Below are 17,152 nucleotides of genomic sequence, written 5' to 3'. Positions count from 1 at the left end.
ATAATAAGCAAATAATTTCCTTTACTTCCCTCAGGGCTGCGTTAGACATAGTGACAGCATTAAAATATGAGATACGAAAAGCAAAGCCTAGTAAAAAGTAAGGGTCTTTCAAGTTGAGTCGAATGCAGCGACAGCTGGAATCGGTTATGCTGCTACAAACATAAATGATGTTACGCAATTATGGTAAAGTGATCAAAAGGGGCTGAAAACTAAAACAAACGGGGGAAATTATTGAGGCACCGTAGCACACGCGTATTTAATTAGCATCGAACCCGGTTAATTGTATACCAGTCATAAGTTTTCGTTCAGCATTGTATATTATTTGCAGAAGGGAGCAGAGAAAAAATCAAGTTATTTCTTAACATAACAAAAATTACAAATTAAAACAATTTTTTTAGACATTTAGAAATGTCCTTACTGTTACTAGTAAACACCTATTTTCTCGTATGGCTCCACAACAGCCACAAAAGCCTAGGAAGAAAACCAATCCTCCTAAACCTACAAGTGTCCATGCTAGATACTGGGTGAGGGCGTAGCTTAACCCCGGTAGCACAAAAAGTTGGAATAATGTCACTTTTTCTTTGTCAACAAGAAAATAGATTCCTACAGCGAAAAGGAAACAGCCAGACACCTGTAAAAATAAGGAATAATTTCATTACACATAGATAACGTGTTAAAAGTATTATTTAAGAAATTTTAAATGCCCTTTTTATGCATGTAATTTTAAAAAATAATTTGAAAAATTATTTGGCTATTTATATCTAATCACAGTGTCTGATCACGTGGTTGTGCATGGCGTGTTAACTTTACAGCCTCAAGGTTTGAGTTTATTATCGCGTTGAATTATTTCTCAGATAAGATTTAATTGGATACCAGCAAGCAACATCACGTGTGTTGAACCTGATCTTGGTACAAAAAAATTAAAGGCTTAGGACGATTTCATGCTTAGAATAAAAACAGTTTCTTAATTAAAGTATTGACCGCGTCTCAAAATTTTTTACTCGTACTTGTTTGCTGATGGTTTAGATTATTTAATGTTGAAAACTGATGCCAACTGCTTATTTATGATATTCAAATATGTATAGTCATAGTTTTGCGGAGAAAAAAATTCTAGTAAAATTATCGACATGGTGATGACAGTTTTGGTAAGAAAAGAAACATGACTCACATGTCATAAGAAAACATGTCATTAGAAAAGAAACAAACATGTAATAAAAACAAAAATATACGTTATTTAAATCATCCATTTGGTAATATTTCCGTTTAGATGGTATCTGTTTTTCTGGAAATTCTGCTTTTAAAAATTACAGTTCTTATTATCACAAATTTTGTAAAAAAAGATTGAAAAGCAAATTTAACTGAATAAATTGCTTTTATGCCATGTTCTAAAGTATCATGGTAAAATTAACAGATTTTACTTCCTTTACCTAATTTTGTTGTTACTACCTAATTTTGTTGTTAACCATATTTTATTGTTACTTTTACCTCAATTATTCACTTTGGTAAACATTACTGATAGTTACTACAGTGACCGAAACATTTAAATTTTGTCATATTCTGATAGTTTCAACCATTCTTTTTTTAGTGTGAAATAAATTACAACTTTTAATTCGTCACTACTTTTGTTTATTATTTCCATAAACCTTTATATTTATCTTATTTTATTTTCCTTATAGTTCAAATAAAAGTATCGTATCATTCAGAAAGTTTTTATTTTTATTTTAGCTATTTAAAGTTTATCTTAATTTTGTTTAGGCTTCAACAATTCATGTCCAAGTTTTTTCATGCAGTTAACAACTATTAGAGTACAACTTATTTGTGTTCATTATGCTATTGTATTTATGTAGAACACAGATAATAGAAAAAAGTTTCTTCTTGTTATTTCGAATTTAGGGTTTAGTTATACTTTTTTGATATCACGCGTATTGCATACTGCATTTTTTGATTTAATTTAAAAGTGTTTCAAAAGTATGATAACTCAATTTTGGTAAAATATTATTGTATTTTTCTGAAATTTTATTTTTGTTGATTTATACATTATTTGAAATGTAAGATTATCATTAAATACAAATAAATATGCAACACGAGAATAAAATATTATTATTCATTTTGATTTTGTGGCAGGAGTCAGAAAATAAATATTTTTTGATCTCGTCAGACAATTTCAATTATTAAAAAATTATTTTTGCTGTGTACTTACCCAAAACAATAAATTGAAAGTGACCAGAAGGCCTTTGGCACATTTAGCTCCACACGACAAACCCATTATAATTTTCCAAGCCCACTCCTCTAATTCTTTTAACATCTACCTGAAATATAATATAACAATATAAATTACGAAAACTGAGTTTATTTAGGTAAATATCAAGTGAGCACCCCTTAAAAAAGAATATTGTTTTCAATAAAAAATACTTTATTTTTTAAAATCGAATTGAATTTTTTTTTTATCTAAAAATTTTTGGCACAGTTTTAAAATTTAAAGTGAATTACATCATCTTTTAAGTAAATATAGCATTGTATTTGATCAAAATTTTTGATATAAAAGTAACTGTCAGTCATAATAGTTTAGAATTTTTTTTGTGAAATTTGAAAGGAAAAATAAAAAAAATTTCAAATTTTAATCCTGAAACATTCCGTGATTAAAACTCTCTGAATGAAACAAAATAAGAGATAAAGTAAATAGATCAAAAAATAATATAAACCTTTTCTTATTGAGAAAAAGTTCATAAAAACACTGGACTTAATTGATTGTGGCTGTTTTTGATGCACATTTCCATGTACATTTTACAGATTTCATCAAAATTTGAAACAATTTTGGCACAAAAATATTAGCTTTTTTTTAACAAAAATTTAACAATTTTTTTAAAAATTTTTTTAAAGTGAAAATGGCTACAAAAATCTACAGAAATTATTGTTAATAATTCAAAATTGTTGAAATAATGCATTAAAATTTGGCCACACCATTCTGGTTTCTTTTTATTTTTTAGAACTATTTTTTCATGAAATTCAATAATAATTAAGGCTTACTAAAATATCATTCAATAATCAATTTCCATCAAATGTGGAAATTTAAATGTATACTATTTCAAGATAGAGCTTGCAAACAGTTTAAAATATAAAAAGTAATAATGTCTTTACACTTGTTTCAAAATATAAGAAAATTTACTTTCGAATAATAAAAAATTTACGCGTTGAAACCTGCAGAGTTGTAACAGATAATATTAATTACATAAAAAATATAAATGTACATTTTAATGGGCATATTTTATTGATGTTTTTAAATCTGCTACACATTATATTTAAAAGGGAAGTTACATATTTCATATGTAAAATCCATATTTTAACAGTATAGGGAAAAAGAAAAATTTTTAAATTTTTACTAACAAGCACAGGTTTATATATTTTGTTATTTTGCATAATGATTATCTTTAGTTTTATTATACTCGCATAAAATGCTTGGATAATATCAGCAATAATTAATTATATAAGTAGTGTAAATTTTATATTTTCATTCATCAAAAAATGCAATATTTTTTATACTTTTCAGGAAAAAAATGTTTATGAAAATAAAAATTGCTCAAAATATCAAATCATTCTAATTTCCAGTAAAATGAAATTACAAAAGATACATTTTAAGTTAGAATCTTTTTTTACAATAAACAGTTATACTTTAAAATATGCGTAGCATTTTACTAGACTTGGCCTAGTTATTGTTCATTACAATTCATGGTGAGATTTTTATTAATAAGTTGTCCTTGACTTAAATAATTTAATAAAACAAGCACAAAAAGGAATGCGTGCTTAGACAGAATCTTAAAAGGATTAAAAGAAATTTGGAAATTTTTACTGTTGGCATCGAAGAAATCTATGCCATCCGCGTCGCTTCATTTGAGTCTCTTAGCAAGCGATAATTCAGGATAATGTTCGAACCACGCAATGCTTCAATAACTGCCATAATGGGAAGACCTATCTGTGAACTTAGGCTAAGTTAATATTTAGTCAGCAGTTAAAAAACTTTTAAGTCATCAGTTTAGGGTTTAAAGGCTGAGTTATGTCATTTGGTTTAAGCGAAGGAAAAAAGCTTTACAATAAGCATAAAAAAAGTTAGTGTTTTGTAAGAAGAACTTGACAAATACTTTATTGATTGATATTTTTCTTTGCTTTGTTTGCTTTCAAATGCTACTGGGTTTTGTTTGACTTCAGAATAATTTATTCAACTTCATTTGAATTGACCCATTTCAATTGAACTTTTAATGTAACCTGGAAGTTCTAATAGGAACTTTGAAAGTAAGTTAATTATTAAAAGAAACTCCAATGCATCGGAACTCTTAAAAAGTGTTTATTTAGTTTAGCAAAAACATGAGGAACTAAAATAATGCTTTGATGAACAACAAGCAAGGAAGTGCAAGACAAATAGGAGATGATGTTTCATCCAAGTAAAAACTATGCTAAAACTGTAGCGCTGTATATTGAAAATAATGGTATGTAACAAGAATCTATGCTGTTTTTCATGTGCCGAAACATCTTAGCGTTTTCCTTTTACAGGAAAGTTGAAAAAATAGGAGTCATGCAACGCAGCGATATTTGTAAATTGCAGTAATATTACGTAGTTAACTGATCACCGCAACTGAAGAGATTTCTTCGCACACATTAATTCGATACAAAATAATTTAAATTTTCCTAAATATGCACTAATAATACTAAAGCCATAAATGATGTAATTTTAGTCACCATACACTGAGAAATATAGTATTTTCAAAGCTACTAGAATATGGTAAAAAATTACGTCGTTTTTGGCTCTATAGAAGCACCAAAAAGTACGGCAATTTTTACCGAAGCACTAAGGTAATGATTTTTGGTAAAATTATCAATAAAATATGGTTTTATTACCATGTTGTTTGGTAGTGAATGTGGTAAAATGTGGTCATTTTATCATGATACCTTAAAGCAGGGTATGAAAACCTTTCATTTGGTTAAGTATACTTTTCAGGTTTGCATTTTTGTGAAATGTGTAGTGATGTGAACTATAATTTTGAAAACCAAATTTTTCAGTAAACCACCACCATACAAACGAAAATATTATCAAATGAACGGTTTAAATACCGTATAGTTTGGTTTTATCACCAGAATTATTATCAACCAAGAATAATTACAAAAATTTTATTTTACGTTTGCTTTGCTACATTTTCTTCATTTTCAAAATTTTTTTCGTGCAGAAGTTAAACGTGATAACAACATTTAAAAATAGAGTTTTTTTTTAAAAAAAAAAATCTTTATGCATATTTAAAACGTGAATGCTTCTTTATAATACATTACGGATCCCACAAATTTTTAAATCCATACAAAATTACTGTGTACTAAAAAAATTTGCAACAAGAGATCTGAAAACATTATGCTCATAGATTTTCAAATTATTCTCTTAGGCTTATTTCTGTATCGAAACAAATGCTAAAAAGCATCCTCGAATTTTCCATACATTGAAATTGAATTTCCCATATATTATATTACATACATATAATTTGTATGTAATATAATATATTACACACAAATTATTTGTATGGAATATAATAATTTGCACGTGATTAAAATTTGTATAATTTGTATGTTATTTATGTTATAGTTTGTATGTTTGTATTCACACATTGAAAATACCCTATATTGAAAATTTTATTTTTTATGAATTCTGTTTGAGAAGTCTACTATTTCAGCTAATGTTCAGAAGCTAATTCGAGATATCTAGATATCCGAAAAATATTTTAATTAAAAAAAATGTGATTGGATAAAAATGTTTCAAATACTTTGCATTCATAATAAAATGAAAAATGGCATAAATGGAATTTTATATTATGAAAAAGAAAGAGAATCTATTAATCGATAATACTAATTAATTTTATTCATAGTAATTAATCTCTTTTCTATAGAACCAAGTACTACTAACTAAAAATTACATTTCCATTTAATTTAAAAATTATAGTCAGCATAGATTGAAATTTTCATTGATTATATGAATTCTGTTGGTGAAGCCACTTTTCAAGCAAAAGCTCGGAATTTTAAAATTACAGTCAGCATAGATTGAAATTTTTATTGGTTATATGAATTCTGTTGGTGGAAGCTACTTTTAGAGCAAAGCTTGGAATTTTAAAATTATAGTCAGCATAGATTGAAATTTTCATTGGTTATATGAATTCTGTTAGTGGAAGCTACGTTTCAAGCAAAAGCTCGGAATTTGAAAATTATAGTCAGCATAGATTGAAATTTATTTTGGTTATATGAATTCTGTTGGTGGAAGCTACTTTTCAAGCAAAAGCTCGGAAGCTAAAAAAGGGACATAAAAAAAGAAATTCATCACAATTTAAAAAAATTGAGTGATGATTTGAAGTGCTTTTAAAATGTCTTGTTTTCGAATTAAAAAAAAATGGCATAGATAAGAATTGTATACTATGAACAAGAGGTTAAATCTAGTTACAGATAATGATAATTAATGTAAATTTTCATTGTTATTTTATTTCTACTAAAACGCGTGATAGATCAAACATTCTTTAGTTTCATCTAAAAATCAAGGATATTGAAACTTTTATTAGCTTTATTAATCCTGGTAGTGAAAGCTACTTTTTGACTGACATGTCCAACAATTAATACGATTTCAATTTCTTATTTAAAAAAATGATTGATGGATTAAAGCGCTTCAAATCCTTTGAGTTCGACACCAAAAGAGAAATGGCAGATACTATGAGCAAGAAAGTGAATCTAGTAATCGGATTAGCAAAATAATTCCCTTATGAAATGGATGTTATTTTCCACCTTCTATTTATTGATGACATTGGTATGCGTGGGAAGTGAGCCATTGAACCTTTATATCATGCACAACAATTTTATCCTCGAGGGGACAGAATACTTGATTATAACGAATGGAAAGACATTTCCGATTTTTCAAATGCAGCAAACTCGTTAAAGTAGTACTAGGTAACGTGATAAAAAGACGTAGGTCGTAGCTGTCATAAATGCGTGTAGGCTTAACAAAGTACTTTTTAATTAAATAAGGTATTTTAATCGAATGAAGTAATTTTTATATACTTTAAAATTACCAAACGACAAAGATATTGAGCTGCTGTCGCCAAATGGTGTTTCTCACAACTCAAGGCTCTGTGGAAGGTTCACACGAACTCCCAGAGTTAGGATTTTTTATTTTTACCTGTTATTAGTTTTGAAATCTGTAATTAAATTTATATTCCATTTGTTGCTCACTATTTCTGTTATTTTTATAAAATGATATAATTGAAATGCTTGCTAAAAAAGAAATTTCAAATTTTTTCTTCTTCTAAAACTACAATAAAATTAATGAATTATGAAAAGAATATATGAGTTTATGAAATTTTTTTTGCAGAATTTCCCACTGAATAAAAATAACCATATTCAACAATGAAGTAGTGTTATGTTTCTTTGATAACCTTTTTCAATGACCTTTTTTATTTTCTACCTTTTTCATTTTTATTTTAATGAAAACCATATTTCAGCTCTTACAGTTTATGCATGAAGTAAAATAAAAAAGAACTAGACTAGACACCACCTGTGGATTCAATGGTCTGACATAAGACCCAATTCAAAGAATAATATTGATAAAACTATATATAATGAAAAGAAATTTCATTCCTCATTCATTCACTAAATATTTTCAAAACAATGAATAAAATTTAGATCATTACATACTTTTAAAATAATTACTAGTTCGATAATTAATATGTTAACAATTTCAAATTAAATTTTTCTTCATTAAATCTCGGGGTTCCGCCCAAAGAAGGGTCGATCATTAAGGGTTCCACAGGCGAAATAAATTGGGAACCGCTGGGATAGAGCATCTCCAGGAAACAGTGAGATATAGGAAAAAAACAAGGATCACATTCGAAAAAAATATCATTCTTCATTCATTCACTAAATATTTTCAAAACAATCAATAAAATTTATATCATTATATACTTTTAAAATAATTACTAGTTCGATAATTAATATGTTAACAATTTCAAATTCAATTTTTCTTCATTAAATCTCGGGGTTCCGCCAAAAGAAGGGTCGATCATTAAGGGCTCCACAGGCGAAATAAATTGGGAACCACTGGGATAGAGCATCTCCAGGAAACAGTGAGATATAGGAAAAAAAACAAGGATCACATTCGATTTCAAGAGGCCATTTTACATCACATAAAAATGCATAATTTTACCTAACATAAGCAATGTTGGTGTTAGATTATTTTCATACTTATTTTGTCAGTTTTATTTGCTTATTTTTTGGAGTAGTTTTATTACCATAAATCTTTCTTTCTCACATTTTAGAAAAAAGAAGAAATAAAAAAAAAATTATAGTTAAACGTTCTTTTTCAGACATTTGGAAAAATATGTTTGGAATAGGTCAAAACAATACATCAGTCTTTCGAATGACAGAATGGAAAAGTACAAATATCTGTCGACGTGGATACGCATTTGCTTCAGTGGTTCTATAAAAACAGTGGGAGGCGTATGATATAGGATGAAAAACACAATTTCCGGCAGTTTAGGATGCTCGCAAATGATTAACTGCTTTGCATGCATCTGTCCAGCTATCACTTTTCTTTTTTTTTTGTCTCTTCAGAGTTAGAGAAAAATAGCAAAAAATTGATTGATGCTGGGAGAAATAAAAAGGATGAATAGTTTCAGGTGAAAAAAAATAAAAATGACGAAAAGTTTCAGGTATTTTCAGATGATGTACTGAGAAAAAAATTCGGGTAAAATTACTGTACAGTTTCGTAATGGCATTTCTGGAAAATAAATCCAATAATTCTGGTTAAATAAAACCAAAAAAGACTGTACTTAAACCAAAATATATGGCATTAAATATTACGGTATTTTCCGTTTATATGGTAACGGTTTATCGGAGATTCTGGTTGTCAAAATTGTAGTTTTTATTACTACACATTCAATAAAAAATACAAAACTAAAACACAAATTTAACCGAATAAATTGTTTTTGTGTCATGCTCTTACGTATCATGACATAAAAACCTAAGCGTACCACATTTACCAAATTTTTATCATATATTTCAAAACCATATTTTATTGTTAAGTTTAGCAAAATTATTACTAAATTCCATTGGTAAAAAAAACTGAGCTTTTTGGTGTTCCCATAGAGCCAGAAACACGGTAAATCTTACCATATTCTGGTAATTTTGACAATACTTTTCTTTTTAATAATGGGAATAGTAAATATTTCTTTTCTTAAAATCATTAATAAAACAGTACGTATTTCTTAAACTGGTACAAAGTAGCGTAGAACAGAACAGGAGATTATTTCCCGATTTAATGAGACATAACTTTTCACAAATAGTAAAACCCCTTTTTTAATAATCTCTGTTTCATGCCTGAATTGATTTGAGAAAACTTCCTGATGTGAAATTATTTTACAATGTAAAAAGTAATTAAGTATTATTTTAATTACTGCTAAACTGAATTACATCACTGATTGTTAAATAAATATTTTAGATGCATGGTTAAAGATACACTGAGAAAAAATATGGTCATAAATACCAGAGTATGATAAAAATAACCATATGTTTCTGGCTCTATGGGAACATGAAAAAAGCTCAGTAAATTTTACCGAAGCGCTTTGGTAATGATTTTGGAAAAAAATATGGTTATATAATTATAGAATAATATGATTAGGGAAAAAAATATGTGATATATTATAAAATATGGTTTTATTATATGTGATAAAATTTGGTAAATTTTGTAAAATTCGGCAACTCATTGTTATTTTAGAACACGGCTTAAAGGCCATTTATTCGGCTAACTATAATTTTGAAAGCTAGAATTTCCTGTAAACCGTTACCATATAGACGGAAAAACTACCAAAATACCGTATAATTTAGTTTTATAAACCAGAATTATATTTTTTATTTCAACCGAAATCTCGTTGCGATACAGTTTGACGATTTTGTTAGAATTTTTCGTGTAATACTAATATTGAAATGCATGTTAACTTTTAATACAGAACATTTCGAAAGGAAATAATTTAAAGAAAAATACAACGAAAGGTAAATTTTTAACGAAAGAAACTCTTTCCTCTCTTCGTGACGGTGAGAAATTATAAATTATAATCCTCTCGTTGTTTCTGCAGCCAAGGGTAAAAAGGACAAATATAATTTTACGCCGGATACTTTCAACAATGTAGATTAATTGGTAAAATAAAAGATGTGAAAGCGACTCTTATATTATTGGCGGCAATTTCCCAGTGCTGAAAGCAAGTTGCGTAATTCTTTTAACAGTGGATGTGCAAGTATTTGCTTTTATTACATGTGAGGACAAGTGATTCAAAAGCACTTGTTTTTGAATGGAAGTTGATTTAAAGAGATATGAGCTAATTTATTATTAAAATTTCTGTTACTTTTTTATTCATTTTTCATATTTTTTTAAAGTCAGTAAAGGAAATATTGTATAACTTAATAAGTAAATAAAACCAAGAAAGGTTTAATTTAAAAAAACATAATTAGTTTTATCCTATTTATTATTCATAAGCCAAGTTATAATAATATCACTCACTCCCAGTCAAAAATTAAACATAGTTTTCGAGATCCTTAATTAATGTTTGTAATTTTTATGACGTCTCTTTCGAATTAATTTGAGGGAGACTGTGGGCAATTGACAATCTTTTTTCTGAAAATAGTGTACTTTATGAATAAAAAAATAATTTTAATTTTGATTGTATCTTCTTCCATGTTTTACCACTTTATTGGAGAAAAAACGAAATAATTAGATCTGGATTTTATACCAAATATTCAAAAAATTGTTATTGTTTATAATTATGTAATAATTAAATATTCAAAATAAATCACAATATAAATAGATTAATACCCGAGAAAAAAGGTTTGACACATCATAAACATTATTTTGTATCAAATACACTAAACATTTCTAAAAATTGTTTCACGGGATTTATTTCAAAAAATATATTTAATCATCCATCGAATCAATCGCCGACATTATTTTGAGTACTATAAAAATTTCGGATCAAATTGCGGTAAAAAGTACTAGCATCCATTTTAAGACCAAATTAAGGTATAAAGTACCGACACGATGCACCCAAAGTGTCGGTACTTTACACCGCAATTTGATCCGGAAGTTTTTACAATGAAGAGACTACTAAAAATGTACAGAACAATAATAATAACATTCAAAATGATCAGTGTTGCTATCTTATACTATTTTTGTAGTAAGCATTTAATCTGAACTTCAAATGAGCCGGAAATCTAAATAATTTAAAATAACATTTATTTAGTTTACATTCATTGATGAGGTTTTCTATATGAGAGTTGGCAGTTTGAGGAAATAACTAAAAGTTAGAAACTAATATTTTTGGTATTTATTAAAGCGGAAGTAATTTGAGATTTAAAAACTCCATTTTTCAATTAAAAAAAATTATAATGTATACAATAAGTTCTAAACTCAGTGATATCGATTGATCTCGAAATAAAATAGAAATTTTCACTTATTCAAATTTAAAAAAAAAAAATTTATGAAATAGTTGACCTAATTTTCTGAGCGTGGCGTAATTTATGCGAAAACAAGTTTAGTTTTATGCATAATCAACGCTCAAATAATGAAAAATAAAGTTCGAGTAAAAGGCCTTAGAGATTTCACACTGAGAAAAAAAAGTAAGGTCAAAACTACCAGAATATGGTAAATTTTACCGTATTTCTGGCTCTATGGGAACACCAAAAATCTCGGTATGTTTTTTATCGAACACCTAGGTAATGATTTTGTTTAAATTGGGAACAAAATATGGCTTAATTATATGTGATAAAATTTGGTAATTTTATCATGATACCTTAGAGCATGGTTAAAATAATTATTTCGGTTAAATTTGCTTTTAAGTCTTGTATTTTTTACGAATTGTATGGTGAAAGGAATTAGAATTTTGAAAACCAGAATTTCTGGTAAACTGTTACCATGTAAATAAAAAAAACTGGATAAATAGTTTAAATATATCCTGGTTATATTATATATCTTTGCTTTTAATACCATAATTGTGTTTTTTTTACCATGTTGTATTACATAATATTGACTGCGAATTTCCTCATTTTAACTCTATTGTATATTTACTTTCTCTCTTTTATTTAAATTTTGAATGAAAGAAATGATGCAGTACGGTTTTTCGACCAGAATTTTTCAGTGTAATATGCATACATAATTTATACACATCAAAATTTCAATAAAGTTAAAACAACGCATTTACATCGAATGGTGTTACTCGATCACATTTACATCAACGCATTTACATTAACGCACTCAACGCATTTACATCGAAAGGTATTTAGTACTAAATTTTACTATAAGTATCTGTAAGTACTGTCCTTACAGCTGAGGTTGAAAATGTCGCGGTATGGGTAATAAGACCTATAACTTTGAAAACCAGAATTTCTAGTAAAACGTTACCATATGAGCGAAAAAATTACCAAATAGTTTAAATATCTTATATTTTGGCTTTTAAAACTAGAATTATGTTTTTTTTTACCAGTAATGTTAATACTATACAGTACGGTAATTTAACCAGAATTTTTTTCTGCTTGCCAAAGCAGTGAATTTCTACGTGCTTGAAAAAATGGTACAAAAGCACTAATTTCCTAATAAATTCAACATTATAAAGTTTATTTTGAGGTAAACACTAGACGCTTTGAAGTTATTAAATTTAAATTTTAAATAAGGCTAAAAATACCATGTAGAGTTTTATTTGTCATTGATGATTGATTCCTTCAGAAAATTAATAAACTATTTGTTCACTTACAATTAACAGAGTTAAATTAAAAAAGAAACAACGTGATAAGCACAAAAATAAAAGTAAAAAATACTTATATCTTTGTTCTAATCAATTATTTTACTACCATCACACAGGCAACTCTCTATTAAATTATAAACTTTCTTTTACAAAATATTTTTTATAGGTTTGCCTTTTTATAGCTTTATTATAGAAATTCTTTTTCCTTTCAAGTAATGCTCAACTATTTCAATTATTTCAACTAATTTCACCAATTTGTTTATTTACAATTAGCAACATTAAAATAAAGTATAAACAACATGATAAGCACAAAAATGGAAGTAAAAAATATTTGCTCCCATCAATTATTTCATTATCAGCGCATAGGCAACTTTTAAATAATAAGCTTTCTTTTCCAATATATTGTTTGATAGATTTGTCTTTTTATACTTTTTATTATAGAAATTTTTTTTGTTTTTCAATAATTCTCCAAACATTTGAATTTTTTTTTTTCAATAATTCACATGTTATAATCCCAATGATTAAGTAAATAGTCATAAAAATTTAAAGTGAAGAAAAAAATATTGACATTATTTAATTCAATTTACTTTTTATTATTTAGAAATTATTATATGTAATTCTATTGATTTTAGATAAGAAAAAATATTTATTTATTAAAGAAGGCTACAATAATGGTTCTACCCCACAGATCAGTTGGGTAAAAATAAAAGATCATAGATATTTGAGTAGTAATTGTAAAATAAAGAAGTACTATAGTGACCTTCTAAAACTCAATGTGCTCATTTGACGAAATTATGATATTTCTTGAAATAATACTAAGTTGACAAACGTTGTATTATGTGTAAAAATTAGTAAAATACTATGACATAAATTTCAAGAAAATTTGTAACATGCTGCATTAATTTTGAATGAGAAACGAAGAATTATTGAAACACAGGAGGTTAATTAAGTTATAAAAGGCTAAAGGAGTAATTTTAAAATTGCTTTTAAAAGTTTAACTAACTTAAGTTTTACTGTAAAATAATTTTTTATCAAAAAGTTGTTTTGATCTGTCTTATTTTGTATAAGAAAAAATTTAAAATTGAGAATTATTTTTACGAAGTTTTTCTTCCTTACCTAAAATTACAATAGTTTTAGGTATTGATTTATTTAATTTATTAAATTTTTATTTATTATTATTTATTCATTTAATTATAAGGGTAGAAAAGGTTCCATGCTTGGTATTTCAATAAAATAAAACTTTTATTTTTACCATTAAAATGTTTTCAAAGAAACTTAATAAGGTTAAACTTTTTAAGAAGAAATTTATTCGGAACAAAACAGCAACAAATTAAGGTCAAATAATGTTTAACTGTTTATTTAAATTATTTTAATTTAGAATTAGTTTTTAAAAATTTTGAATTAATAATAATAATTCATAAGTTAACGTTAAAGATTTAAGTTAAACGTTAAAGATTGTGAAAGTTTTTTATTTGTCCTTAAAAGTACCATATTTTTAAAATAACAAGCCAAACTAATTACTTTTTTAAACAAATTTAAACAGTTGTTTATAATTTTGAAATATTTCTTTAACGAATTTTATTTGGAATAAACTTTTTTCAAGTCAATTTAAGGATAACTAGCTTCAAATAGTTTAAGTTAAATTTATGATTAAAAAGTAGAACGTAAGGAATTAATATCGTGTTATATAATAATAGGTTTTCAAAAGAACTATCTAAAAAATTTTGCAAGTGCTGTTTAGATTCGTTAGTATGAAAAATTTCTGTTTTAAAAAAAAAGTTATAACAATAATAAAAATCATTAAATTAAAATTCAAGAAATAATTGTAAAATGAAATCAAATAATATTAAACTAAGTTGTAAAGCAATCTAAATTGAAAATAATCTTAGTCTTAATTCTTACTTTTTGATTTTTTTAGAATTTTTATTTGCTCCATTTATCTTTATTTTTACTCATTCCTTTTCTCTTTATTTTTATTCATTCCATTTGCTTTAATTAATATTTATTGCATTTGCCAAATTTTTATTTATTCCGTTAGTCTTAATTTATTCCATTGTGTTGATTCCATTTATTTTAGTTGTTTTTAAAAATTCCATTTATCTTTATTTATTCCATTTTTTTAAAAATCCCATTTATCTTTATTTATTCCATTTTCTAAAAAATTCCATTTATCTTTATTTATTCCATTTTTTTCTTCAGATTAATAATATTTATGTAACTTAAAAAATGGAGAAGTATGTATTTAAATATAAAGGGATGAACTTTAAATTACTTACCTGAACTCCATGTTGATAAAAAAACAACACTTGGCACCCATTAACAGACTATTTTTTTTACGGAAGAAGTTCTCTCAACGAAAAAAGAACTTTCACTAGCAGACGACAAACTAATTGCACAAAAAAATCGTTTGAATTCAACTACCTAAAGACACAATCCAAACTGGTTTTAAAAGAATAGCGCAATATAATTTTGCGAAAGAATATTTCCAAACATTTTAATAATCAAGAAAAAGAAGACAAATATTAATTAAATCGAGCAGTCAATAAATTTTTTCCACTCAAAGACGTGAAATAAATAAAAGAAACTCGAGACGTGCGTGCCGTAGAAAGATCGTCCCACTTCAAACGACTGAACAAAATGATAGTGAGAGCTAAACATACTAGATGCGCGTGTTTCTCCGATCTGTTTTATTTATTCCGTTTTTCGTCGATGTGAATTTAGGTCGAACGGGTTTTTTAAACGCAGCGATCTGGTTTGCCTACACGTGGTGAATAGTAGTAATTCTTTCATAAAAATGCTTTTAAGTGAAAAAGAATGGGTTATTTTAAAAACAATTTGTCATTTGTATACATAAATTTCTTTTTGAACAAATGGCTTCAAAAGGAAAAAAAGGCATAAATCAGTTTTAGAAATGTTCTTCCAGGATTTGATCATTGCATAGAAATAGCTCAATATCAGATTTTGATTTATTTTTCTTCATATAACTATATTGAATTCCTGGGTTTAAAAATAATACTAACAAAATAAAATAAAACAAGTTTATGACAATGTGAAATGTGCTTTATATTATCTCATAAGAAAAAAGATTTATTCTACTTATATTTTTTATTTACATATCATAAATTTTTTACAAATTTATTAGATACTTTGTATAGTATGTATTTTCTTAGCTATGTAAATTTTGGTAATTCAGATTTTTGAAACACGGTGATCTGGATTGCCCACAACATGTGAAAGGTAGTAATTCTTCAGTAAAAATACTTTTAATTTATATAAATAGGTTTATTTTAAAAGAAATTTGTGATTTATATTCATAAATGTATTTTTGAACAAATTCCCCCAAAAGAGAAAAAAATGCATAAATCAATTTAAGAGTATCTTTTTTTTAGAATTTAAATTTTTCTTTCATATCAGCAACTGATTTGAGTTTCTTTCATAAAAATATTGAAATTTTTTTAAAAATAATTATAATAAAAAACCCTAATTAGAAAATGTAAAGCACAATTTTTTTCTGTTTAGAATTCTTTGACATTGCACATGGTATTAGAAATGTACTTGATTAGATATTTGCATACACAGTAAACATTGTGTAGTACTTTCTCTCGGAATTTGATGTTGAGTAATCTAAAGAACTGTGTGAAGGAGCACTTTTTTCAAGTTAATACCAAATAGAACTTTCGTATACAATTTAAAAGGTACAAATAAATCTACGACAGTTTTAATGGAAAATGTTTACACCTAGACGCACTTTCAAACACTACTTTAAATATTTTTGCCTCTGAAAGCACCGATGTTGGCGTACTTTAGATATCGTTAGAAGATTGTTTATATTTGAATACAAGTAAATGAGAGTTTGTGGTTGTCTTTAGTGTTGCTGTACATTTACTAAAAGAAAAGTTCACAATTAAAAAATGCTTGTTTTTAATTATGTAGTAAGGATATTTATATTTTAGTTTTTAGTTCTTGTAAACTGTATTAAATAATTTTACAATACTTGAGTTCTGCTAAGCCTAGTTCAAATTCGTCTAAATATTCTCTCTATTGCGCGTGTATTTTTTATTTACTATCTAATTTTATTTTAAGAATTAATGCATATGTGTATCTTAAATTAATGAATCTTATTTAAATTAAATTAGTGACACATATTTTATAATGTGTCGTAAAAATAACTTTATTAGCTCTTATGAGTATATTATATTACTGTAATTATAAATACTTGTGTTAGAGTGAATACCAAAAATGGTAAATAAACAAACTGTATTGGTTCAACAATACTTTGGCAGAACAATTCTTATCATAATTAAGAATTAGTGCATATATGCATCCTAAATTATTGAATCTTATTTAATATTGTG

At 26.3% G+C, this 17,152-nt stretch overlaps 2 protein-coding genes across 4 annotated transcripts in view; one reads left to right on the top strand and one right to left on the bottom strand.

Annotated features, from left to right (window-relative positions):
* LOC107456936 (uncharacterized) overlaps positions 1–17,152 on the top strand; it is a 99,797-nt gene that overhangs the window by 14,409 nt on the left and 68,236 nt on the right. The window lies entirely within an intron of this gene.
* The window catches only part of LOC107456926 (tetraspanin-18B), a 54,326-nt gene that overhangs the window by 22,038 nt on the left and 15,136 nt on the right, over positions 1–17,152 (bottom strand). For 2 of the 3 annotated variants that reach the window (XM_016074914.4, XM_043045317.3), the window contains exons 2-3: positions 2,201–2,309; positions 419–631 (exon numbers count right to left, since the gene is read on the bottom strand). In XM_016074914.4, coding sequence (XP_015930400.1) covers positions 419–631; positions 2,201–2,305 — 318 coding nt within the window. In that variant the 5' untranslated portion in view covers positions 2,306–2,309. Of the gene's footprint in view, positions 1–418; positions 632–2,200; positions 2,310–15,073; positions 15,574–17,152 lie in introns of those variants that run through there. The other variant, XM_016074913.4, reaches the window with a different exon arrangement.

Source organism: Parasteatoda tepidariorum, chromosome 4 (assembly GCF_982258835.1).
Source record: "Parasteatoda tepidariorum strain Cologne lab strain chromosome 4, Ptep-v5.0, whole genome shotgun sequence".
NCBI classification, from domain to species: domain Eukaryota; kingdom Metazoa; phylum Arthropoda; class Arachnida; order Araneae; family Theridiidae; genus Parasteatoda; species Parasteatoda tepidariorum.
This window is presented reverse-complemented; position numbering and strand designations above follow the sequence as displayed.